This window comes from Cladophialophora bantiana (genome assembly GCF_000835475.1).
Source record: "Cladophialophora bantiana CBS 173.52 unplaced genomic scaffold supercont1.4, whole genome shotgun sequence".
Lineage (NCBI taxonomy): Eukaryota > Fungi > Ascomycota > Eurotiomycetes > Chaetothyriales > Herpotrichiellaceae > Cladophialophora > Cladophialophora bantiana.
This window is the reverse complement of record NW_015971578.1, coordinates 1020371-1044956: the sequence shown is the minus strand read 5'-3', so window position 1 is coordinate 1044956 and position 24586 is coordinate 1020371. Positions and strand designations below refer to the sequence as shown.

The window sequence follows — 24586 nt, the reverse complement described above, 5'->3', positions numbered from 1 at the left end:
GGAAGTTGAAGAGTCAACGACGAACTTTGTAGACTTTCCCACTCAACTTGATTTCAAATCGAATGCCAAGACAATCCGCCACCAGAAACGAGGCAAGGCACATTCTTGCCCTAATTCCCGATCTGGCAGCCACTAAGTCCGCGACTGAGTCTGACAGAATAACTTAAGCCACGAATTGGGCATCTATCGTGTCAGACGAGATGTTTATACTTGTTAGTTTCAGTTGGCGAGCTACGAAACAATGAGCAACAATGATGAACACCGGTGGTAGGATCGAGTATTTGATTCTTTGTACTGCTCCTTCTCAATTTATGGAGCAGAGGGCCTCTCTCTATCTGTTATTGGTACCTTGGCAATGCCAGATCCATGGCTGTGTGCACATTTTCAGAGATGGCTCCATCTCATCGTCTTGCCATCTGCGCCTTCGACGGCCAGGGTATCATGACATTGAACACATGCGATTCTCAATATGCACTTGTGTAGGGTTTTGGCGCTCATGAAGCAGCGCCGAGGATATCAGAGTCACCAGCATCAAGGACGGCCATGGTCGAGCAACGATACAGTTTTCCGCACGCCGTGCCCAGTTCAATCTACAATGGATGAAACGTAATATTAGCCAGTGTTCCCTCCAAAGCTCGTGGGAGCTTCTTCTCAGGGTCTTCCACATGAACATGCACTCACATTGTTTCCAGCAAAATGGTGGACATTCGTCTTTGAGAGCATGGAGTAGTACTCAAGTTCGCTTTTGCGCAGAGGAGGAGTGTTGCCCGCGATGATGACCAGCTTGGCCTTGCCAGATCGAAGGCATTTGAGGGTTGACTTGTAGCCCAGAGTAACTACCTCGAGGTGTTAGATGCGTACGAATAGGCGTTAGGCTCTAGAGTGTAGGCTCACCTTTGCCGGACTTCATCACAAGCGCCAGGCGCGAGTTGATGCTGTCGGTCGTCTTCTTGGCCTTCTTTGGTGCCATCGTTGCGCTCTACTAGATCGAACAGTAGAATTGGTTGAACACTGCGCTCCGGCGACTTGGTAGAGTTGGTGGTGGGAAATGAGATTTAATCTAGCAGGATGCTAAAAATGCTTCCGCTGTGGGAAAACATTCTTGGCGGCGGCGCCCACGTGACTTTGATTTGACGAAAAGGGTGGCCGGGCGATCATGGCCCCTGGGTCGCCGCCACCGGGGCTGGTGAGGCTGGGTTTTAACAAAGCGGACCCCTGGAACTTTCCTCTCATGGGCCATGGGCAGCCTAGTGACCTGCACGGGCGCCGCATGCGGCAATGCAAGCAAGGGCTGCCTTTGGGCTGCCTCAAGCAACGCTCGAGGCTCCGCTGTTGCTCCTGCTGTTACCATCCGGAGATTTCAATTAAATGGCATGTGCATGCGTGTTTGGGTCCCTATTGAATATGTCCATTCAACATGTATGTCATTCATGAAATGGCTGGGTGCATCACTTGCTCATCCAAACCTCATCCTGCATTTTGTTCTGAGACATCACTCATCATATCTACAGTATTCCAGCTGAACATCGTCGTCACTCATTTCTGAGGCGCAGACTCGCTTCCTGACCAATACCTACGTCCTCCTCAATCGTCAGCCAATACCGCCTGCACACCATCGCCTACCTATTTATGTGACAGTCGAAAACTGTCTCCAAATCATCCATTCAGTGACCCGCGTTCTGCCGCATTGCCAGCAGCGCCTCAACGCGCCTCGACTACTCGGTCATAACTCTGCGCAGCAGTAATCATCATGGCAACTCCCAACTCTAGGGCATCGCTTTCCAATCCCTCCAACACTCCTCCGTCTCGCCGCAACGCCAACGACAATAGTCCCAACAGGCCGAGTGTCGGAAGTTCAGTACCCGCAAGTACAGGAACAGGCCTTGCTCGCACCCCGTCTCTCCGGCAGACCCGACCCTTAAGGAAAGCAACAAACCGAATGAGCACTTCTTTTGCTGCCGCTGTCGACAACGACCAAGAGGATGAAGAGGCCAAGTCGGCCAACGCGCAACTGATAAAGGATCTGCAAGAGCAAGTCCAGCGAGCGGAGCAGGCATCGGAACGATACAAAAAACAATTGGAAGTCATGCAGCAACGATTGGATGAGGCCTCGCAAGCGCAGATGGCCTCAGAGGAACGCGACTTACAAAAGCAAACCGAAGTGGACCGTTTGAGAGCAGAAATTAGAGATCTGAACAGACAACGCCGAGAGCTGGAAATCGAACGAGAGGAACACCAACAGCTCTTCCTTCAGGAACGAGAACGACAGATGAATAAGGAGGCAGAGCAACAGGCCACCATTAACAGACTGAATGAAGCCTTGCGCTTGCAGGGTACTGAGAGATTGAATGCTAGTCGAAGTGCAGGAATGGCCGAAGCTCAAGTTGCGGATGCGAAGGTCGATGGAGAAGGCATTCGACCAGAACATCTTGCTTCGAATTTCGCTCACAGTCTGCAACAGAAAGATGAGACAATCAATACTCTCCGTTTAGAGCTGGCCGAAGCACATCTGAAATTGACGCAACAAGAACACGTGGGAGATGGACGTCTCCTGGAGTTAGACCAAGCGGTTTCAGAAATGAAAATGCAAAATGCCAAATTGAAAGAGGAGAACGAAAGCTTCCAGATGCTCCTGAGCGAGAAGACGCTAAAAGGCAACTTCATGCATCACGAGCATACCGACGAAGAGCCCAGTTCGATGAGCACGCTTGCGGAGGAGCTTGAATCCACCGAGGAGGAGGAGAGCGCCGAAGGGCAGAGTGAGATGTACAGGAAGCTAGAAGCGGAGAACAAGTCAATGAGAGATCAAAACAAAGCTCTCACGCTATATATCGACAAGATCATCGGGAGGTTGCTGTCGCATGAAGGATTTGAACATATTATCCAAGACAAAGAGGATGCGCTTCCGCCTCCGACAAGGGCGTACACAGAAAAGGCGTTGCCTGCAATACCAGACCAGCAGGGAGCCACTGCATCCACAGTGGCAGGGGTGGCAACCGGCTTGCTGCAGCGAGCCAGATCTGTTGTTTCACGGCCAGGGGCCAAAGCACGGCCAATGTCTTACGCACAACCTGCATCGGCAACACCCACAGCGAACGAGAACCCAGATACGGCCCCAAGCATACCGCTGAACCGGGGACATCGCAGGGCGAGATCTGATCAGGCACAATCTGACATGGCAGCTGCCGCAGTGGTTCAGCAAATGAATCGTGGATCTCCCATGAGGACGGTGTCTGGAGGACCAATGAGCCCAGGCATTCGACCACTCAGCCCGCAACTGTCACAAGGGCGTGGATCATATTTTGGGGGCCCTCCTACCTCCACAACCACACGTACGCCATCCGGCTCCGGCACCCGTGGGGGTAGCTCTGCGAACAGCGTTACTAGCGACTCCCACAGCGAGGAACAGCGGTCGACCACCGATGGCGGTTCGATGACAGCACAAATGAGCGGAGAACGACAGGCTCAAGGGAGTATTCCGGGGGCAGTGATGAAACAGAACCAGTTGAGGCCATTGCGGTTGGTACAAGAGCAAACGGCATCGGAAGAAGAGATGCAGAAACGGGCGAATAGAAATTCGGTGTGGGGATGGTTCAGAGGGAGCACCATCGAGACCCAGGAGGAGTGAAGAACCACCATCAGAGCTACATGTCATGCCAGAGGATGGGTGTGGGAGCGAATAGACCATAGAGCAGACATGAGGATTTGGAATCGAGTTGGCAGTTCTCTGTGAAGCTGCGGAGGGTACCCAGGTGAACAATAAGTCGCGGTCTGACAGAATAATTCTGGCCATCGAGCCTTGTCTTGCGTGTCCAAGTGCGTTCTGTATACAGTACTTGGTACTTGTAACAAGTACCTCATACTTGCTAGAAAGCGGTCTGCCAAGGAAGTTGGTGACTGTCAGACAGCGGCGATTTCTTAATAGTCAAGCGGCTTCGCCCAATCCGGGAGCCGACCCGTTTCTCAAGTGTCGGTGAAGGCCCAACATTGTTCCGATTTTCCGATCTTCTGCATATCGAATCGGGTCTTTTCATGCCTGCGCGAATTCTGTCCTTCGTCTGCTCACGACTGCGCATCCTGCCACCCAATTCGATGAACTTTTCCTTTTCTCTTTGTTGTCCCTGGTGTTTGGGGACTCCACTTCAACTCATTCCCGTCCTCTGCGGGCCGTCTGACGGCGGACGCCAGTGTACTTGTAAGTTACGACAGGCACGACTTCGCCATTGGAAGAATGAGCGGCGTGGGTGAAGTTGGGACAGCTGGCCCAAGTCCTTGAGTCACGGTTCCTTTCCATGTCAATTCACTCTCCCTCTGCTAACGTCCTCCCAGATTTTCATTTCCCTTTTCTTGTACTCCCTAACATCCTCCGTTCTCTCTATTTCTTTGAGTTTGTTTCTCTTGACTTAGTCTGCACTTGAAGGTGGCTCGGGAATCGCCGTCATTGAAATCGTCACCCCAACGACTCTGCCCCTCTATCCACCAAGACAATCATCTGTTACACATCGACGGCTCAGCAGGATGTCGATCCAGCCTAAGATTCACCTCATCCGCCACGCTCAGGGCTTCCACAACCTGGGTTCTGAATTCCACTCTCTGCCCGACCCGCGCCTCACGCCCCTGGGCGAATCCCAATGCGCCACACTTCAAGAACTGCACTGGTCCCCAGAGCGCCAGCAGTCACTCTCACTGATCACCGCCTCGCCCTTGTCGAGGACACTCCACACCGCTTTGCTCACGTTCATGCCCGCACTGACGTCGAGCCCTAAGTGCAAGCCTACCATCCTCGCGATTCCTGATGCGCAAGAAACATCCGACTATCCCTGTGACACCGGCTCCGATGTCGATGTCCTACGAGATTTCTGCACCGATCAGAACTGGCCGGTCGACCTCTCCCTCGTTACAAAATCGTGGAACATCAAAACATTAGACAACCGCTACTCTCCTGCAAGTGAGGCCATCAAAACCCGCGCCAGGGATTGCCGTCGTCTCCTCCGCCAGAAAGCCCGTGAACTGGCGGAGAGTGGAGATGACAACGTTGAGATCGTCCTGGTCACCCATGGCGGCTACCTTCACTACCTCACAGATGACTGGGAAGACGCAGCCAAGTTGTCTGGTACTGGATGGGAGAATACTGAATACCGCACGTACCACTTCGAACACTCCTTCTCCGACGACTCGGACGAGGAAGCATTCCTAATAGAAACAATGGAGAGCCGTAATCGGAGAGGCCTAGAACACCCGATGTTAGGCCACGACAAGCAACAGGAGCTGTTTCAGAAAATGATGCAAGGATGGGAGGACCAAGGACTGCAGAACCCAAGCAAATTGTCCCATACTGCTGTTGACGACGAGATCATCGAAGAGCAGGAGAGTTACGGCCAAGCACCGGCGGATGCTGAGAGGCATGTCATGATGGCGGCGGACGAGATCCAGCCCCAGCCAGCCAGCGTACAAGTGGTGGCTTAAGAATTTATTGTAAGCCACTTAGTGAGCGAGAACAGGAGTTGCTGCACTCACTGCACAGAACGACTGGAGCTGGATTTCGGCGGATGCACTTCGCAGAGAGAAAGGTCTAAAAAGACTGCCCGATCTTCGTTGACATCAATCCTTCTCTCTTCCTCCCTCCACTCGGCCCCTTTCACTGGGACACACGCTCGGGTCATGGTGTAAGGACCATGTTGCACAGAATGGGAAGTGGGAGAGACGGCGGCCGATTTTGCTTTGGAAGCAAGGCGACTGGGCAGGACTGACCCGTCAGAACGGATATAAAACACAAACATTCATGTAGAGACTCGGGAGAATAGACTCAACCTAGGACAGAGTACGTGGAAGAAGGCTTAGTGCTGGGCCTTTTCCAATTCCGATGGAGAGAAGCGACGTTTAGCAACGTGCAGATAAACATTCAAATCATCTATCTCTTTGCGTGCTAGCCTCGCTTCGTTTTGTGGTTCCTTTCTTCACTCTCATCAGGCTCGGCTCCTGTTGTTCACTCGGTTCAGCCCAGTTCAGCCCAGCTCCGACATGGTTCTTCTTCCTAGCACAGACAACCCCAAAGCCTTTCCTTCTCCTGCCTCTTGCCGCCGCGTAGAAAAGTAGAGGTACATTACATAGAGGATTGATCAGGAGAGAGGGGCATCACAGCGTCCCAAAGCCGACGCAGTTCTCGATCGCCTTTGTCAGTTTTTCTTCCAGGACCGCCCGGCTCGAGTACTGCGGCAACAACAGCCTGCCGTAGCACGTACTACTACTGGGCAGCCTATTATCTTCCTCGCCGTTCTTCTGCACAATAAACGTCAAGCTCCGCATGCCATTGACCGGCACGCGGTCACTCGCCGTGACAAACTCCAAGAGTTGCCGATGTTGGTGGGTGCTCATGCTGCGCACAACGTGCCAGAAATCAACAATCGTAGGTGAATCCGACGTGTACTCGTCGTAGGTAGTTGTCATTTGGAGCTCGTCGATGTCGATGTCGGGACATCCTTCGATCAGGGCTTTCAGGGACTCTGGATTGAAAATTGACAGAGCGGTGCGGTCGAGGCAGGTATAGAACCCTCTGGCAAAGGCTTCATATTGTGGCTCGATGGATTTATGCGTGAGCCACAGGATGTAGTCTTTGACGTATTGTTCGCGGTTGGCGTTAGTGACTAATGCGGCTTCTTGTCCAGAATTCTCGAGCATGTCACTATCGATGCTCAAGGGGGTGGATATGCCTTTGATTTCGATGGAAGAGGTTCGGCTCAAGATCGAACCGTTCGGTATATTAGGACTCAAGTTGGGCGATGGTTGGGGTGGCGGTGTCAGTGTTGGTTCCAGCGGCAACTCGAAAGAGGTCGATTTGGACTTCTCTTTACCTTTTTTGCTCGTCCGCGGCTTTGTCGGGGGCCAAGGGTCGTGACGGCCAACCTTCTGCATGTCCACCGTGACGGTACTCCCACAGAGCTCGTAGCTGAATTCATAGGTCCTAGCAATTACCTCCCCGACATCCCCATCAGACCAATCCAGGAGGGTTTTTAAACCTTTCGTCAACTCAGGCCAGCCATCAGCGATATGCTCGAGTTTCTTCACCTTGAGCCCCAAAAGCTTTCGGTAGAATGCCAATGGCATGGTGATAGGCAGGGTGATCCCATTATAGATAGCCATTGACATCAAGATCCCCAAGGCTTCAAACCTGTAGAGTGGTTCAAAGGAACCTGGCTGGAACCAAGTCATCCTCGTCGTATGGTCAACGGTGAACATGGAATACTCAGGCCTGAGCGCCTCTCCAAAAACGACTCTGAAGAACTCCTGTTGGACTCCCCCATGGTCGAGACCATCTTCGCCCTCATCTTTACCGAGGCGGACACGCAAAGGGCACATCAACTCTCTGCGCTGACGTCGCCATATTTGATCAATCGCATCGTTCAATACATCTTGTCTGCGGATTGTAAGTACAAAGTACCTGGCCATGTGAGGTCGCAGGTGAGCCAAAACTTCCTTCGCACCATAGATCGGGATGGCGGGTGCCCACATATATTGCCTGATATCGTTGTAAACAATTGTGGCGTCCTCATGCGACTTCTTCATGATCGCAATATTTATTGCTCTGAAGTACTGGACCAGAACCTCAGGTGGGAAGAGAAAAGAGAAAGATAGAAGATGCATTTGCCGAGAGTCTGGGCGGAAGGACAACCATTCTGATGGCATGGACATGTCGTCGAAAATGTCGGCGATGAATGGCATATGAAACCACTCTGCATCCAGATTCAACTGGTGTCTCGCACGGTACAACCCAGCCAAAAGTTCCAGGGCACCGCCCACGGGACCTGCACGCTGAATAATTGGAGAACGATCCCAATCTTTCAGTAGGACTGTCCTCCCGAGCTCGATAGCAGCGGCGCCGATCCAACTAGAATTCTTGTCGAATCGATCCCATCCAGAGAGGTAGTCTCGGTCAAATCGATCAATGAGTGACTCAACGATGGTCGTCCTAGTAGACTTTGACATAGCCGAGCTCTTCAGGGTAGCCGCCCACTTGGTAACGGTCAATCGATGGCTGACGATATTCATTAGAGCTGTGAGCAACCGATGGACAGTCCAATCTTCGCAGATGTCGATGACATCTATGATTTCGCGTATGCCCGTCAGATCACGTCCTTTGAAGACAACCCAAAATGAATGGGCAAGACCACAGTTTCTCTCCCTAGCAAGCCGGACAAAGTGCTGCTTCCCCGAGAAAAGCATAGCATCTGGGGGATGGAAGATCGTGGTCGCTAAAGACAACAATGCCATAAGACATAGTTCGGTTATTTGTGCATCTTTCAGTGGAATCAGTGGCGTATCAATCTCTTGAAGCAGATCGAGCCCCGTAGAATCGGGAGATCGAGAATTGTGCGACCTGTTGACGTCCGAAGATTGACGCCTCTTTATCAAAGCTAGATCACTGCTTCCACTGCCAGATCGACTGTGCTTTCCTGATTGTCTGCTCTGTAGCCACGGCGGCAAGTAGTATGCGTTCTGTAGCGCATCTAGTATGCTGGTTAAGACAAGATCACGCTGCTCAAATTTCTGTATGTAGGCAAAGCTGAACAAGAGAGCTTGCATATCATCCCTTGTGTTTGTCGATATGATTGGCCATGGACTTATAGAATCGCTTTCTGGGTTGGTGATGGGTCCGTTCCCTGCATTCATATCGTTCTGCTCCGATTGCTTCCTCGAACCTGTCCAATAACTGTCTTGAAGATCCTTGACTGTATTGACCAGACGCTCGGGGTCACTAAGACAATAGGCCAAGCTTTGTTTCATGAAGGGAACAAACTTCCTCTGATAGCCTTCCGCATCGCGGGGCACAGATCTCAGCCAGGGTAGCGTGACCCAGGTAAGTGTTCGAAGGCTGTATGCCGGTTGGTGATGTGGCTTTTTTGACGCGCAGTCTTGCTCATGAGTCTCTCGTTCAGAGAGGGACTCGGTATTTTCTGCCGGTGGCAGGAATCCTTCCGCAGGCGTCTTGATAGAGCCTTGTTTCTGATTGACAGGTGGACCGGCTGGTCCGGACACACTTGTCGTGGAGCAATCATATTTCGCTGGCAACCAGTTAAGAAGTCGCAGGGGAACCAGGTCAAATAATGTCTGCGTGAAAGAAGCGAGATCCTTCTGTTTTGCGGGGGCTGCGGAGGCCTGTTCTAAGTCGTGGTTCGCATCGTGTTCAGCGAGTGGTTCTTTCTCATTGCTACCTCGAGGAATCGTTTGGTTCAAGACATCGACCAATTCATCCTCCATGGAAGTGTCCATTTCTCGCAGGCGTCTACCCGCCCGGACCACACCGTCTTGACTTATCCTTCGCGGCGCATTGTCCGTCAACGGCGTAGGCTTGGAGGAATCCTTGGTGCGCTGTGCCAGCCCTGACGGCTTTGGTAAATGGCCGTTTTCTTGACGCAAGTGAGCAACCTTCTCGTAACTATTCCTCCTTTTCTTTCCGAGTGCCGGATCCTCATACCATGGCACAACGGGCTCATTCTGGCAGAGTCCACAAAACGGTTCCTTGCCACTTCGATTGTATTCATCCACCAACTGGCATGCGAGCGTCCTCGCGCTCAGCTCAGTATATTTTCTCAACGGTCCCGTGCTGTTTCTCTTCCGGTAGCTCAGACAAGTAGGGGTGGTGCAGTTGATATTTCTGCATCCATACTGAATCTGGTTCGTATAGCGCCTGATCAAAAGGCGAAGTCGCCGGTCGCGCTGAGCGTGAACATTGGAGTAGAGTGATTTTGGGTCTGAAATCTGGATTATGTCGTCGAGGACATGGTCGGGCACATGAAAACCAAGGTCACTGGCCTTCACGCGGGGTTGTTTGTCGGACCCTTCGTGACTTGAGTCGTCCAGAATGGCAGTTTTGGAGCCATGCTTCGTAAAATGCATGACAGACAAAACCGGAAAATAAACAATGTTAGAATAAGAGGAAAGGCAACTGCGGTACAAGCAGGAGATTATCCAACAGAGGGAGGCAGGGCGAGTTGGTGTTCAAGAAAAGAAGGGTGTTGCACAAAGATGGCGATTGCGGAGAGACGATCCCTTGCATCCCAAGGCAGAAGCTCAGCCTCGTGACGTTGGTAGTCACAATTGTCAAGCAGGCAGAGGCCACAAAGAATTTAGTTTGTGCAATTCCCTTGCTCATTGTACATTATATTACACCGTTAAAGTACAACCCTAGACATCGTTTCAACAATTCTCTACCGCCTTCGCGATATTCGAGAAGGCGTCTTGCCGTCCAGCAACAATAACCTTGGGCACCAAAAGCATATGCCAACTCAGAAGCGCTCGGGTTGTTCGAATGTCAAGTCATTTCGAAACGTGAGAATTGTTTCCCTGTGTCCGTTTATGTCCTTCCCCCGCTGTGCCATTGCAAAAGTCTTTCAACATTGCCCAACGAAGTTGGAAATCTTGGGAGAGTAGAGAATCTCGGCAAGGACCGTCGTATTGCGCCACCCGCGGTCGGACGAGTAGGGCAATTCAAAGAACTCGTTAAATGAAATGCGGTATTGTGGCCATTTCCAGTCATGCGGCCATGCGTCCCGATTCTGAAGGTGGTGCCGGTGGAGGAAGCTGTATCTATTAGCACCAGCCGAGTGACTTCCGAGAATCGCTGGTCAACTTACATCAAGTCTCGTGTTCTCCGCCATTAATCGCTGGATACCGATACCAACACCCTCAATGACAGCAAGGAAGATGGCACACATTATGGCACCGTTTCGAGCCGCTTTGTAACCTCCTCTTATCGCGAGTGAACCTCCGGTCAGGAATCCGGCGATGATCGAGTTGTATGGGTCCTCCTTCTTCCGAATGCCCTTGACTGCACAATCGAATGTGCTGAACATACCGCCCCATACTCCAAAATTTCCTCCAGTAACGGGCGCTCGAGCTTTGATGGCTGTGATCATGCCTATCCTTCGTTCGCCGTAGGGTGAGTTCCTGAAACCTTTGATTCCGTGCCATAATGTACCTGCCGCGTGTCAAAGGCGGGTGTCGGAGCAAAGGGCCACATATTCTCACCTCCCAAAGCACCCATACAAAACGCACCACCAAAATCGGACAGGGCAACCCAAGGACAGGGGTCTCGGGAGTGGTCCATGGTGGAATGTTGAGAGTTCGAAGCACTTAGGTGATTTATTCAATTGAAACTATATCCCCGCTTTCAGGCAGCGCAGATGATGACAGCGGAGTCGATGATGGCTAGAGATTTCGAGTTCGTTGCGGGCCACGATTCGACAGGCTGGCTGGCTACAGTGCAGGGTGGTTTGAATCGACAGAGAATAAGAGTGAAGGGTAGTGCGGCACTTCGAAATATACTACAAGCAGCCAAATACCAAACAGTAAAGGCACCAGGAAACTTGGAGTTTATGAACAGAAGGCTTGACAGGTTCGCGATAAATCGTGGAATTGAGGCCAAAAGATCTCCGAGCCACCAAAATTTCGCCGCAGGAGCACGTGATTGTAGTCATGTGATCTCAATTTCGATATTGCAGTAGTGCTTGGAGAATACTCCGTAGTATTTTCGACGTCCTTAAATGTCCAAATCAACCAGATATAGTACGTATTTCGCTTCTGCAAGCACGGTATCTAGCATTTCCATAACCATCATCGCTTCATAACCTCATATATCCAGTCCAAAATCCTTGCCGCGACACCGGTGTAAAAGAGATATCTGCATTCCTCGGTTCATCGTCTGGAAGAAACATCTGTATCCCTGCTGAGGAACATTCTCCTCAGCGTACTAGGTTTCTTGGTCTTGACAAGGGCCTTTTCTCTCTTCTCCGATCTGCTGCTGCCTTTGCTTCTCCGCGATTTCGAAGAGTTCTCACTCCCCACCAACGTGCGGTCAGGGTCCTCTTCGACTCTCCGGTGGTGTCTCTTTTTCTTCGTTTCCTTTCTCGGCTCCTTGGGTCTTTCCCGGCTCTGTTCCCGGGGAAGAGGCAGGTGACCCATACTTCTTGCAGCCAACGGAGTGATGAATTCACCTTCGACGCTTGTAGCGACACTCGCCGTCTCGGTATCCGGGATACCACGCCTCCAGTGTTCAATCCGGTCAAGTTCATTGACGTCCAGCATCTCATCCATTGCGTCATCCTCTTTGTCACTCACCCGGGCTCGGATCTTCTTGATGATCTTGTAGCCTCCGAACATCACAACAGTGATCCCAACACCCACACCCACAGCAATCAGAAACTCGGGAGCTGCGAGCATGGCGAAAACCGAGGGAGCTCCGGCCTTGAAAGCTGCAAGTGCCCCAGGTGCCATCTTGCCCGCCAAGTTGCTAATCTCCGCCAACGTCAGGGCAACAGCTGCCATGGAGTCCGGATTTGTCTGCAGATGTGCGATAGTGGCCCGGACACTGTGCTGTGCACAATTGGCCTCGTCCATCAGCATCTTGCACTTAGTGACCAGGCTGGACATTTCTTGCTTCTGTAACTTTTGTTCCACCTTCGGGTCCAGCATAAGTGACTCCGGATGGAATTCGCCATATGCAAGGTCCATGTCAACGTCGGAGACCGAGTGAGAACGCAGAGGTGGAGGTCTATGTGACCAATGATTATCGAGTGGTAGATCGGTCGTCCTGCGAACAAGCCCGCTGCCTCCATGCGGGGCATGTGTGTATTCTGGGGGTGGGTGATGGTGGCCGTAGAGTTCCTGATTGAATTCTGCGAGGCCGACATGCCTGGGGAAGACTTCTTCTGGCGACCTGGGAGCGGTGGCTTCGGAGCCTGCATGAGGAGCAGGCGTGCACACGAATTCTGGGGAGTAGTGGTGTTGGCCCTCTGAAGGTCGGTGTCGACCATTATCAATCTCGCTTCTGTGACCGTGGTGTCTGTGCGACCTTCGGGACGCAGTTGACCTAGTATCCTCTGCTATTGTCACGTTCTTCATTGCTTTCCTCAGTTCTTTTTCTTCTCTCGCCCTTCGTTCTGCTGCTATCTCAGCCTTCCGCTCCAAGTAAGCCATCTTGGCCTCCTTGAAGACATTTTTCAGTTGTTTGGTTGTACTGACAACCTTGTTCGACTTGTCAATGATTGCAATGGTCTGTGTGACAGCAGCCATGCCTGTTTCTTGGCTGGGCTTTGGCTCGTTCAATGTGTATCAAGAGGTAGGAGTAATCGATGTAAAGGTGCACGGAATGCTAGGGGAGTATCTTGCTCAAGAAGGAACTGCGGTGAGGGTTAGTCCAACCGCTTGTCGGGGACTGAGGATGGAAATAGCATGGCTGGGGAGAGCAAGTCGGTCAGCAAGCACTGGAGCACTTGCAGAAACAACAAGAGTCACAAAGACAATGGCGCGAAGCCTTGTATCTGGCTCAAAGAAATGTCAAAGAAGTTGGGCGGCAAAGTGAGGGCCATTGTCACCAATTAAAAGAGCATTTGTCGCAGGTTGAGATGCGTGGTCCTGGCTGATTTGGCCGACGCTGGTAATCACCCTCACTTCCAAACAGCTTGCACAGCCTCACAAGCCACCCGTGAAGCCACATGTGTGGCGTCCTGCTCGTTGTGGCGGAGTGCAGATGGATGGTTACAGACCCAGCTGAACCCGAAACACCCGCACTCTTTTCTTTTGCCGCTTCATTTTCGCTGGACGGTGTGCAAGGAGGAGTGTGGGCCACGTGCAATGTCCATCCCACCCTCCAACCTTTCGCAGATCTCTTCCATGCGAAGATTAACAAGCGGTTGAGTACCGAGTACCCTGAACTCGGTCCCTAGGTCGTCATCTCAGACCTTATCCCCAGCTAGCAACTTCTCCACGGCCGCGACTTTGTCCTCCATAGTCTGTGCTTTATCTGTGCGAGACCCTACGCGGATATCACTCTGGATGCGTACTATGCCCTTCCGATGAAGCAGTGTATGTGCTTGACCGATCAATCGCATGACATCGTCCCAGGATCCTTCTGTTGGAGAACCATCAGCAAAGGAATAAACTCAGGGGGACGTTATATTAGAACATGAAAGCACCGGAGCTGATGGCAGCAATGATGATGAATCGCCGGGTTAAAGTCATTCAAGTAGCTCCCCGATACACAGCATAATGCCGCCGTATGAGACTCGCGTCGGGACTTAAAGAAGCGATACATTGTTCACTCACCAACAGTAGTTCCCGCCGAATGCATACTGTATTTCAACCCGCTTCGCTTCATGAGGCGCTGGACTTCAGCAATTTCCGCTGACACTGAAGCCGTGGGTGTGCCGAGCGGGATAAGGCAAAAGTCTGCTGTGCATTTGGATGGTGTCTCGAGGTTGACCTTCTCTGAAGACATTTTGTAGAACCTACTAGCCACTCGGTGCTAGGTACTATTACATAGGTATCTTTCGTCAGAATAGTCTGTAGGGGAAGAAAGAAAATTGTCTTGATTTTCGAGGGACTCGTAGTCAATCCCCCTCTGTGATTCACGAACTAAAAATACACTAATATTCTAAATTACAAGTCCATACTCCGTACTGTGCCTTCGAGGTTTTTTGGGCGTTTATTTTCTGCACCGTATCTTCAACTGCTTCTTGTCATTATTCACACTCCGCCCTCAGCCCTGTTGTCCTGCTGATTGTCAATGAATATGTATATATAGGGCTTTTGAGCGCTACGACAGTCCTTCGTACGGATGATGGTATATCGCCCTTGCCCCAGACGAGATTAAAATCGACCTTGTTTCTCATGAATGAAGATATGTATCTCAATCTCGGAATCTACCAGATTGTTTTTTACACTCCAATGGGGACACCACATAACCCACACACAGATCCGTCTGTGTTGGTCTCGGGTGAACAATGCAGATTGATTTGCTGGTTCCGCGACAGTAAGTGCCGTTGAAGGAGGCCAACTAACTGTCGGGCCGCATAACAATGCCAGCGACAGGGAAAGGAGATTTAGACAGCACTCCATTGTCTAGCCTCCTTAGATCCTCACCAGCTCTAAGTCTAAAGACCCGCTTGGCGTGCCATATAACTGAAGCCAAACTTGGTAAGCTGCGAGTGCTTCTGAAGGCGACTGACCGTCTCCTGCGAGGGCATTTTTAATGTTCTTTAAGGAAATCATGATAAAAGGTGTAACACTTCCATGCAACTCGTTGGTGCTCAACCAGTAAAGCTCAAGTGATGATATGCTTTCTCGGCCAGGACCAGGTCGTTCGATGTGGAATTTGTTGTATTCTATCGCGACTGAATATTGTCTGAGTGGAAGTGGTTATAGATGTTATACTAGCCATTGTAGGTAAGGGGACATCCAGCAGCACACGGGCCAAGGGGCACGAGCCTGACCATCCAAACAGCATACTATTTCGATGATGATGCGGGATTATCGACAGCTCCTTCATTGCGACACGGTAGCCTACCTTATGAGGTAAGAAAAACGCTGGCAGAGGCTGGGGCTCATTAAGGTTGGTAACGAACAATAGATATTACAGTCTGACTAGGATGTACCTATGAAGACAATGGAAGACCTGGATGTTTCGGCCATGGGAAACCCAGTAAGGCTGCCAGCCGATTCTGCAGAATGAACCATGCAAGGTTCTTGTCAGGAATCGTAGGCAAACCAGTCATCACAAACCAACCTTTGAAAAAAATCTTCCGCGAAATATGGGGCTTTGGGTCGCCAGAGCGGTTCGGAGAGAAAAAACTGCCTTGTGCTTCTATCATTATAATGTGAATTTCTTCAAGCAATGCCCGTATTTAACGATTGCGGGCATCCGACATGAGCTTGAAGCCGCACCTCCAGACTAGTTGCGAACTCCTACTACGCGGGAAACTTTGGACCGCATTGTGCACTTTGTGGTCAGACTTTGGTTGTTCACCAGACCCGATCTGAGGGATGACAGCCTAACATTGCAACGGGCGGTGTGGAGGTCTTTTGACATCGTCAAGCAACCAAGTAACAACTGGCTATTCCTGGATTTTTCGGAGAACTGGAAGAGGCCACTTCCGCATCTCGTATGCTGGTGATATCTGGGACCTTACATTCGCTTCGAAATCTATCATCAGAGTCTTCTCGCATGCCAGTTTTTTGGGAGCGATATGGGGTTGTGAAGGAGCGGTAGGAAACCTCACACTCCGGTAAACGCTTCAGAATATGATATGGGAATTGGATGCAGCTCACTCTATCCTGACGGTCTTCCAGCAGAAGTACAGAGAACACACAAACTTCTGTACCCAATCGACCAATTTCCGATATCAAGCTTTCTCAAAAAGCTAGGATTATCCCACGAAGCCCTCGACCCTGAAGCCCATACTCTTTGGCGAAAATTTCGACCTTATTTGGACAAGATTTGCCAGGAATCAAGAGAGACTTGCGGAGGAGGAGCAACGTCGGAGGCAATCTCATGGCTTCACGATCGTCATTTGGGCTATAGTACTGACAGCTGCCTTCGTGCTCATCTCAGCAAACACAGGTGTCATGCCGGTTTGGGCTTCCTTCAGCACAGTGTTAACGCCTACGCGTTGTCGAAGGTCAAATGGTCTACGGTATTGGTCTAAGTAGCGAGGGTATTGGTCTAGGTGATTTTGTCTGCATTTCTCCAGGTTTCAGAGCTGCGACCTAACGACCCACATTGTAAACAGATATATGATTCATATATTTGACAATGTATACATTGGATACTACTGGTCGATTCCAAAATTGGAAGAATTAACCTAGAGGCCTTGTCCTCAGCTAACGGCTGTGAAGGTGGTATTTAAAGGTCCTCGTCCGACTCAATGTTGTCTCTACCTTCTTTCAACAAAGGATCATCATTTGCTTCATCGTGTTAGGTTGAGAATGGAATTGCCCGCTTGCCTCTTCATTTCTTTCGGCCTGTCTCATCGTCTCCACGTCTCCATACTCGGTTCTCAGGTCCCGTCTGAAAGGAAATGCATTGGACCAAAAGCAGGAGAAGGGTTTCAACAGCGTGGCGCCTATCCTCGTGCCTTGCATAGTTGAGTGTCACTGCGCTGCCAGGCGAAGCAGATAGGATCTGGCCATCTGCGGTATTCTCTCAGCGTTCTGCGAACAACCAGGGGCCCGACACTCATTTCCGGCGAGGTGAGTCGTATGATACGCAAAAATCCAAGGCTAATGTTTGAAAAAGGGTGGCCATTGTAATTGAAATGAGTTCCTGAGTGATCAGAGGGTATACCCCATTGCCCCCTGAAATATTGTTCGCAAGGCTGTGGCCCTGAAGGGCAATATGCCTGCCGTGCCGGTTCGGTGGATTTTGCCAGGCGCTAGACACCCCCCACACTGTCCATATCCCGCCTAGCTTTGAGCATCGACAAAACACAGTCAATTAATTTGAGCTCAAATTTTAGTGTTAAAATTGTGTTCGAATGGTGTAGTGGTTATCACATGCCGTTCACATTAATGTGAACATTAGATCCGGCAAGGTCCCCGGTTCGAGCCCGGGTTCGAACAGTACCAGCAAGTGAACGAGAAAGTTCCTCCTTTGCTTCTTTGTTTTTGTTTGTTAGTGATTGTTTTTCTTTTCCCCCAGGAGACTGCGTCGTAGACCAGTCAGTGTTCTCTACTGTTCAGCCTTCTAGATATCCACAGTCATCAGCGTTCGACTCCAGCAAGGGTTCATGGGTTTATCGAAAGGTTATCGTATTGTAGTACCCTTGCGCACCTCTTATAGAAATTGCAACGACAAATTGTGTCTCACAAACTCTTTTTTTCGCATTGGTGATGTGGTCATCGATGTAAGAATATTAGGTTAGGTGCGTCTCGGATGGGCCATAGGGCATCGAAATCGACAAGCTCTGCTTCTGGTTGATCTGAAAACCTGACCTCTGCTTCTTGTGGCTGAACTGTTTTCCCTTGGCGGCGCTCTCCACAATACAATGCCCATCTCGCTCAGATTATGCCACACTTCAATCTCTGAGTTGAAGGTCCACTAGCACAACCCTGTTGAATGAATGAAACAAGAGTGCGATGTTTGTCTCAACTGAGCCCTGAACGAGAGATCCAGCCTATTCGATCTTCACACACCGGAAATGTCGGACGGCCATGAGTCAAGCATTATGCTACCAGAATTTCCCCTACTCTCCAAGGATATGCAGCATACATGAACGGTGAACCGATATGCATTAACTATTGACAACACCGCCGGCGCGGAAATAGTAATATGGGCAAAATAAGAGGGCCATGGCAGATGCAGATATGTTTAAGCGACTTCAGAGGCTGCTGGTGGCGCTTTTGGGGTCTCAACGACTCTGACCGTCAAGGTTTATCTATGGACTATCAAAAAGATGTCTACGACGATTGCTGCAGGTGTCTCGAGCAACCTGCAGTTCAAGCCTGCGATATATCTCCGGCTCTCGACTATCATCTCTGTCCCTCCACTAAGAAAATCCCTACGCTTCGGTCTATTTTGGCCTGGGCAGATCATGATGGAGGCCGTCGGGTTATCCAAAGATTTCTTTCCACTCTGCATGATATACTCTCGGTCGAATTGAGGCCTGATTCATGCGACCGACAATATGGTCTCGCTGGATGTGCGCCAGGGGAAACCGTATAGCGAGCATTGAGAAGTTCTTAATTCAAGAGTCAGGTTCTGGACGATATTGAGGATTATATTGAAATTACGCCCTCGACTCGGCCACTGTCGCCGCACTTTCCCATTTATCGCCGATCTCTCCATCGGCCAGAGCGGAGGCAGATGCACAAGGACGTTCACTGATCTCTTGACAGCGAGACCACGACATGGTCGAGCTGATTGGATCTGCGAAACATTTGGAAAGTTCGGCGAGGTCTAGCTTTCAGAGACGCTCTCGACTCTCGACGCCACCAGGAGGCTCGCATTTCAATGGTGCGTCTCGGTGACCAAACGCTCCAGCTGAGTACCATTCCAAGGAGGAAAAGTTGAAGCAGTCTCAAGCAGAAGCGTAATCCTCAGAGGGGACATGTCCTGCCCGGCCGTCCCTTTGTATCCGTTCTGGCACAACGGAAATCGTCATGGTGATGATGACAGAACCGGAAGTAATAGACTGCTGGACGAATGGAGCGACACAGAGAAAGGCATGGGCATTACTGAGACCGCAGACTTGGTAACCTCATGGCTGGTAGGGTATACGACGTAGTGTGCCAATGCCAGAAGTCACGGCAGCCGTATCTTTGGGAATGAACCCTGCGCGAGGAACAGGATTTCGAACATAGGGATAACGATGAGGACAGCCATTCCGAGGGATATGAACGTACCCGGATGCTCAAGATAATAATAAGTAGCGGTTGTAGTATCTGTTGAAAGCCACGACTAACTAGATCAATGGCGTATCATTATCCTTATCATGATTGCTATTTTTAAAGAGCTCCACGGTCTCTAGGATGAGAAAACTCCATCCAGGACATGGTCCCCTCTCTGCTGCCCATTTTGCGAGCTGAGAGGATGCTTCTGAAGTGGTCGATCGGTGGGTCGGTCTGCCCGTTTTGGACTTGGGATCTCGTTCGCCATGTACATACAATACATACATATCCACGCACGGAGCAATCAATGCCCACCAGCCCGACCCTACGTAAAGATATCAAGTGGAAGGAAAATTGTACGTAGGTGCCTCGGTCAGGAAACGGGGAGAGCAGCGAGTGATTCCTGTATTTACTATTCTAATCAGTCCCGCACGTATTACGTGTGAACTCGGTCTTATTCTTTACTGTAGCTCTGTACTTTTGGCTATTACCACGAGAAGGCTGAGACGTGCGAAAGGGGGAAAAGGGTCTCGCGGTCTCCGCGGGTTCGTTGGGTCAAAGGATTAATTGCCTCACCAGTCGGGAAGGGTCATGTCGGAGCCGACAAATGTTTGAGTTTTAGCATACGTATACACGGGGCACACTGTTAATCATTTCAAGTTAAGGCTGATAGGGTGCCAACTGAATTGGGTTCAATCCATATGCAGGACTAGATGAACCTCCTATTAGCTCCCTGTAAGCCTGCCTGGCTCCAGATGCGTCCCCTTCGCCCCCGTACGCTGGGCGGCTTCCCCCACGTCGATCCCTGACGTGAGAATTGACGTGCAAAACCAGTCCGCCCTTTCATGTCTCCAAAGCTGCTAATATACACACCCTCAGCAAACCTACCCGTTCGTATTCGTGGTCGAAATCCACAGTAATCAAGAAAATGCAAGTAATTTCCCTGCCCGGCTCGGTAACGAGCAAATCCTAAGAGCTTGATTCAACCCTCCAGGAACATCAGGGGCCCTCTTTGTAACGGCGAGAGGGGTCTCAGACCATCAATCAGACCCACACAGTCTGTGCGTCTAAGCGTCATGGATTTCGGCAGTCGGATGTCATTTCCGTGGGTTTGGCCCCAGCGGGATATTTTCGTATCTTCATCTGGGAACTGACATTGCTCTGTCGGTAGCGGTGTGCATTTAGAGGCCAACGAGCCCATCGGCTGTGTCCCAAAAAGATCAACCCCCCCCAAAACAGGACACATTTGCTCTGGGAAACGTGGTCTTGTCCTATTGGGTGTCCGGGGATTGGGTCTATTCCCAAGCGAAATATTTTCACTCACCGACTAGGACTGGACTAAGGATGATAAAAGACAGTCACTTTCGCGGATGACTGGGCAGATCACTTCCGATAGTGCTTGTGGCAGGCCCATCTTTGACATAAAACCACCTTTGACGTGCCGCGACAATTAAGTTCGCACACGCCGAGACTGTTGGGCGGGCATTTCAGTCAATACTGATTCACCACGCGATTGGGGTTGACGAGAAGTTCGACAGGCTAGTCACCCGTGAAGGATCTGAAACAAATCCAATCCAGCCGCTGAAGAGATATCACTTCACCCTAAAGAGCGATGCCTGTGAACCGGCTCGCCTCTCATTGCAGTCGGCTTCGCCGGAAAGCAAGTGGTACCGCGAGTCCATAGCAATTTTCGCGGTTGGGAAGCGAGCACCTGTTCCAACCAGACCAGTTTGCAACTGCGCATTCGATGTGTGACAATTACAACATATGGACCCCGTGACCGACCCCATTGTACTCAAGACGCTCACGACGATTGGGGACAAGGCAGTTTGTGACAGGTGTTCAGAAAAACAAAAATCGTGAACCATTAGCATAGCATCGATAATTGTTGATACCCCGTGCAACATCGGGCGACGACAACAAGCAATGCGTCGGAGCAAAATCTTGGTATCCAATCGGATACACTCTGCCATCATCTTCGAGTCGCAGAAGTTGATTGGTATGCGTTGAACTAAATGGTACGACTCCGAGAGCTCGGGGAGACTGCAGCTTGGTAGTCCGACACTTACCGATGGAGTTGATGTGAATCACAACCACGGCTACGTCGGGACTCAAACAAAGGTAATGTGGAAGACGATCTGTCTTTACCTTCAAAGCCAATGGATCCGTTAATTTGACAAGCGCGTTCAGTTCGACGAGGTGTTGCCTAAAATATGACCGGAGAGGTGCCGCACAGTAGAATGCCTTGGAGTTCTGCCTTCAGCCTTCTCCCGCAGGATCCAGGAGCCATGGGGCGGCACGATCGCCAACAAAAAATGATTTTCCCGGCGCAGCCTGGTGTGTTATTTTGCGAGCACATCATTTAGCTTCGCTGTAAAGACAGACTTGTTTGCCGAGAAAATCGTATTCGGGGCCTTGCTATACGAGAAATCAAAGCAAAACTACGAGTCATGAGCCCTGTCAGCACGAGCATCCAACCGATGCGACTGTAGGTTGTCTGGATTCTGATACCGATTGTAACGCAAGTCAACCCAATGGTGGAATGGCTCCATTGTTCAATGCCGGACCACGTCAAGGCCGCCTACACGATCTTACATGCACGTCGAGTTTGTAGGCATATCCCAGCTCTAGAAAGGAAAATTTGTACCTTAAAGGGTAGAGAGCCAAGGGCCTTGGGGCCTGATAGCCAGAAAGGCGCGCAATACTGGTGTACCTCGTACTAAGCGCCTGGATGACAACTCCCATAGAGCATAACCGAACTTACTCATGAATTTCGGCAATATCCCGGTCAGAGCTACAAGTCGGGCCGTCTCAGCGCCCCTTGGCGATCCGAGACGGGTAGGTGCAATAGCTCCATATTCGGCTGACTCAGGCTGGAGGGCTTGGAATGTCTTTCTGTCCTTCCATCGCTTTAAGCGAGGTAACAGGACCGAGAATGGAGCCAATATCGATCGGAACACTGCTGCCCAGCGAGTAATCCCGTCTTTGGGCGCCTCGATTGCGTGACGGTCCTTGCATCTTCAATCCGTGTTCAGAGACAGACGCTGAAGGTAATACCTCATGATGTAACATAGCTTCTAGTCTTGTTAGAATGAGGACAGTAATCAAAAAATCTGAACATTTTGAAAACCAACAGGACCCTTTCCTGTCGGAGCTCGCGATGATCCCAAGGCTGGGAGCTGAAAGAAAGAACCAATGATAAATGATAAAACGAAAAACCTCGAATGGACCACAAATGCAAGAGTTCTTTGGCTGGGGGGCATATCTTGGCCGAACAAACTGTGCCGACGATTGTGTTGATTCATTGTTTCTATATCAAGATTCGAGCGCGGGATCTTGGGAAATCCTGCGGTTGTTGTCCATTCGGTTCCGAATGGCATTCTCTTGGGCTTATAGGGTGTGTATCCGGCAAGACTCCTAAACTTCTCTACGGAGTATGGATTTCCAAATATGGAACCTGCAGGTGGAGGTCTGGCAGCTCATCAAGCAACAAAATTCAAAGGCTCAGAGCCGAGTTCTGAGAGATGCTCGAGCAAATGGCATTCTTCCACAGAGGAATTCGCCCACTGGTATTCCATTCGTTGTCAATAAGTTCGAGGAAACAGTCTAGAGGATCCTGGGTGAGGTGGATGCAAGACGCTGGTTGCGAGTCCCAAGGTAACGATGCCAAGCGACGACAATGTAGAGTGGTTTGCAAAACATTGACCGATTTGGTCTTGGTCCCGAACATGTGGTTCGAAGGCATTGGTACTAGTCCGACAGCGATCATGTTAACGCTGAGGAGATACTAAGGGTAAGAGATACAGAGACTGGGCAAAAGGGTATTCGGCAGCTCAGCCTCATGGATAGTTGCCTCTGTCTTGACCACCAAACTTGGCCTTCATTGTGTCCCCGACGATCTAATCCCCGAAGGTGAAGTGATTCTCCACTCCCAGGGCCGTTTATCAACTTGTGAATACGTGAAGAGGATGAGCTGGCAAGCATTTTACGAGATGCCACGCGGAGAGGAAGCTGGGCCGCCGGGGCTTTGACATCAAAGAAATGCGCAGCTCGGGGGAGACGCAGCAAGATCCCGCGTTGCTGTGCTTTCTGTGCGGCTCCAAGCATGGCTGGCTGAGGGCAGTGACCACTGGTGGACGATCTCTGTCGCATCGACCCGCGTAATCTGTTGTCGTTGGCACTGTCCCTGTTCCAATGAGGTTGTGGCCTGCCAAGGCAGCGCTCCAAATCAAGAGGCATACTGAATAGTAGAATCTAGGCGCAGTCCACACAACGGCAAGCCTACCCGTATTTTGGCGAGCCAGTGCAACAGTACGAGGAGGTATGTGGTAGAGCAGAAAATGGGCCGTTAGTCCGCCGGCCAGGGTTTAGGGCGCAAGAAGAGCCAGAATGTCGGTGCAGCGCGGAATGAAGCCAGGTTAGAGTAGACGTGGCTTGGGGTGATCCTCCTCATCTGGTGGGAACAGAGGACAGCAGGGTGCATGCTGTCATTATCTCGTGCAACCATTAGCAAAGACAAGACGGTGGTGACGGTATAGCTGCGTCCCCAGGACCAAAGAAGCTCACCAAAAGGGAGCCAGGGCCGGGGTAGATGAGGATGAAGACGGAAAAAGTGCGAGAGTCTAACAAGAAAGGGACAGGCTGCGTTGCCGTGTCTTACTCTTCGCTCCAAAGGTAGCCGATGCGAGATCCTTGACGACATCATGCCATCTCCTCAGTATGGGTGGTAGTATTACTTAGACAAAATTTGGTCCAACATGGTTTAGTCATGGGTTGATGGTGAAGGGAGGCATGGGACGAGACAAGGAACAGCCTCCTTACACATGAAGAGCATCAGTCCACCTCCGCCTTCGTAACTGCCTGCCCACCAAACAGGCAGGCTGGACAACCCTTGCATACGATCAACTCGCATGTTGACAGTTTCGGGCAGTGAAATGCAGCGGACGAAGCTGGGGAGCTGAAGAAATGGACGCATTGGGGAGAAGGAGCCTGGTTGAAGAATCGCCCCCATGCTATTTCGGGCCATGGCCATGACAATTGAGCTCTGTCGTTTCCACCGAGCTGCGGGCATGCTGCAGGGCGGAGATGGCTGCCCATTCTTTCCGAGGTGAAGCTGCCAGCAACACGACCAGCGGCCAGCAGCGACAGATGGTGTGGTGTGGTGTGGTGGGGGAGCAGGGTCGCAGGCCGCACGAGCACGGCGAGGGGCGGATGGCTACTAGTCCTACTGGCCTTGGTTGCAGTATTGCTGCATTGCTGCATTTCCCGGGGCGTTTCCAGGGCTCTCCAGGGCTTTTCCAGCGCCGGCACGCCAATAACGCCAATAGAGAAGGGCCGAGTGCCCAAAGAGCACCTCGACGTGCATTCCTTTTACCCTCTTTGGGCTTATGGTCTCAATTTCTCGAGGTCCATTGGCGGGAGTTGGTCA

At 50.9% G+C, this 24586-nt stretch overlaps 7 protein-coding genes and 1 non-coding gene across 8 annotated transcripts; 3 read left to right on the top strand and 5 right to left on the bottom strand.

The window, feature by feature from the left end:
- Positions 1-494: 494 nt before the first annotated feature.
- Positions 495-970, bottom strand: Z519_03156 (60S ribosomal protein L30; the record flags this gene model as incomplete). The annotated part of the gene is made up of 3 exons (XM_016760908.1): positions 495-590; positions 682-836; positions 895-970. 3 exons carry the CDS (start codon positions 968-970, stop codon positions 495-497), a joined length of 327 nt encoding a protein of 108 aa, XP_016622758.1.
- A 780-nt stretch (positions 971-1750) lies between these two features.
- Positions 1751-3628, top strand: Z519_03155 (uncharacterized protein; the record flags this gene model as incomplete). Its single annotated transcript, XM_016760907.1, has 1 exon — positions 1751-3628. The coding sequence occupies one exon, from the start codon at positions 1751-1753 to the stop codon at positions 3626-3628; it is 1878 nt and encodes a 625-aa protein (XP_016622757.1).
- An 890-nt stretch (positions 3629-4518) lies between these two features.
- Positions 4519-5466, top strand: Z519_03154 (uncharacterized protein; the record flags this gene model as incomplete). Its single annotated transcript, XM_016760906.1, has 1 exon — positions 4519-5466. The coding sequence occupies one exon, from the start codon at positions 4519-4521 to the stop codon at positions 5464-5466; it is 948 nt and encodes a 315-aa protein (XP_016622756.1).
- A 669-nt stretch (positions 5467-6135) lies between these two features.
- On the bottom strand, positions 6136-9894 carry Z519_03153 (uncharacterized protein; the record flags this gene model as incomplete). Its single annotated transcript, XM_016760905.1, has 1 exon — positions 6136-9894. The coding sequence occupies one exon, from the start codon at positions 9892-9894 to the stop codon at positions 6136-6138; it is 3759 nt and encodes a 1252-aa protein (XP_016622755.1).
- A 636-nt stretch (positions 9895-10530) lies between these two features.
- On the bottom strand, positions 10531-11104 carry Z519_03152 (mitochondrial import inner membrane translocase subunit tim17; the record flags this gene model as incomplete). The annotated part of the gene is made up of 3 exons (XM_016760904.1): positions 10531-10578; positions 10632-10975; positions 11026-11104. The coding sequence occupies 3 exons, from the start codon at positions 11102-11104 to the stop codon at positions 10531-10533; spliced, it is 471 nt and encodes a 156-aa protein (XP_016622754.1).
- A 587-nt stretch (positions 11105-11691) lies between these two features.
- Positions 11692-13068, bottom strand: Z519_03151 (uncharacterized protein; the record flags this gene model as incomplete). Its single annotated transcript, XM_016760903.1, has 1 exon — positions 11692-13068. One exon carries the CDS (start codon positions 13066-13068, stop codon positions 11692-11694), a length of 1377 nt encoding a protein of 458 aa, XP_016622753.1.
- A 662-nt stretch (positions 13069-13730) lies between these two features.
- On the bottom strand, positions 13731-14272 carry Z519_03150 (uncharacterized protein; the record flags this gene model as incomplete). Its single annotated transcript, XM_016760902.1, has 2 exons — positions 13731-13906; positions 14101-14272. The coding sequence occupies 2 exons, from the start codon at positions 14270-14272 to the stop codon at positions 13731-13733; spliced, it is 348 nt and encodes a 115-aa protein (XP_016622752.1).
- Positions 14273-17300: 3028 nt separating this feature from the next.
- Positions 17301-17391, top strand: Z519_03149. The gene has a single exon. It is a non-coding gene; the product is annotated as a tRNA-Val (tRNA).
- Positions 17392-24586: the final 7195 nt, after the last annotated feature.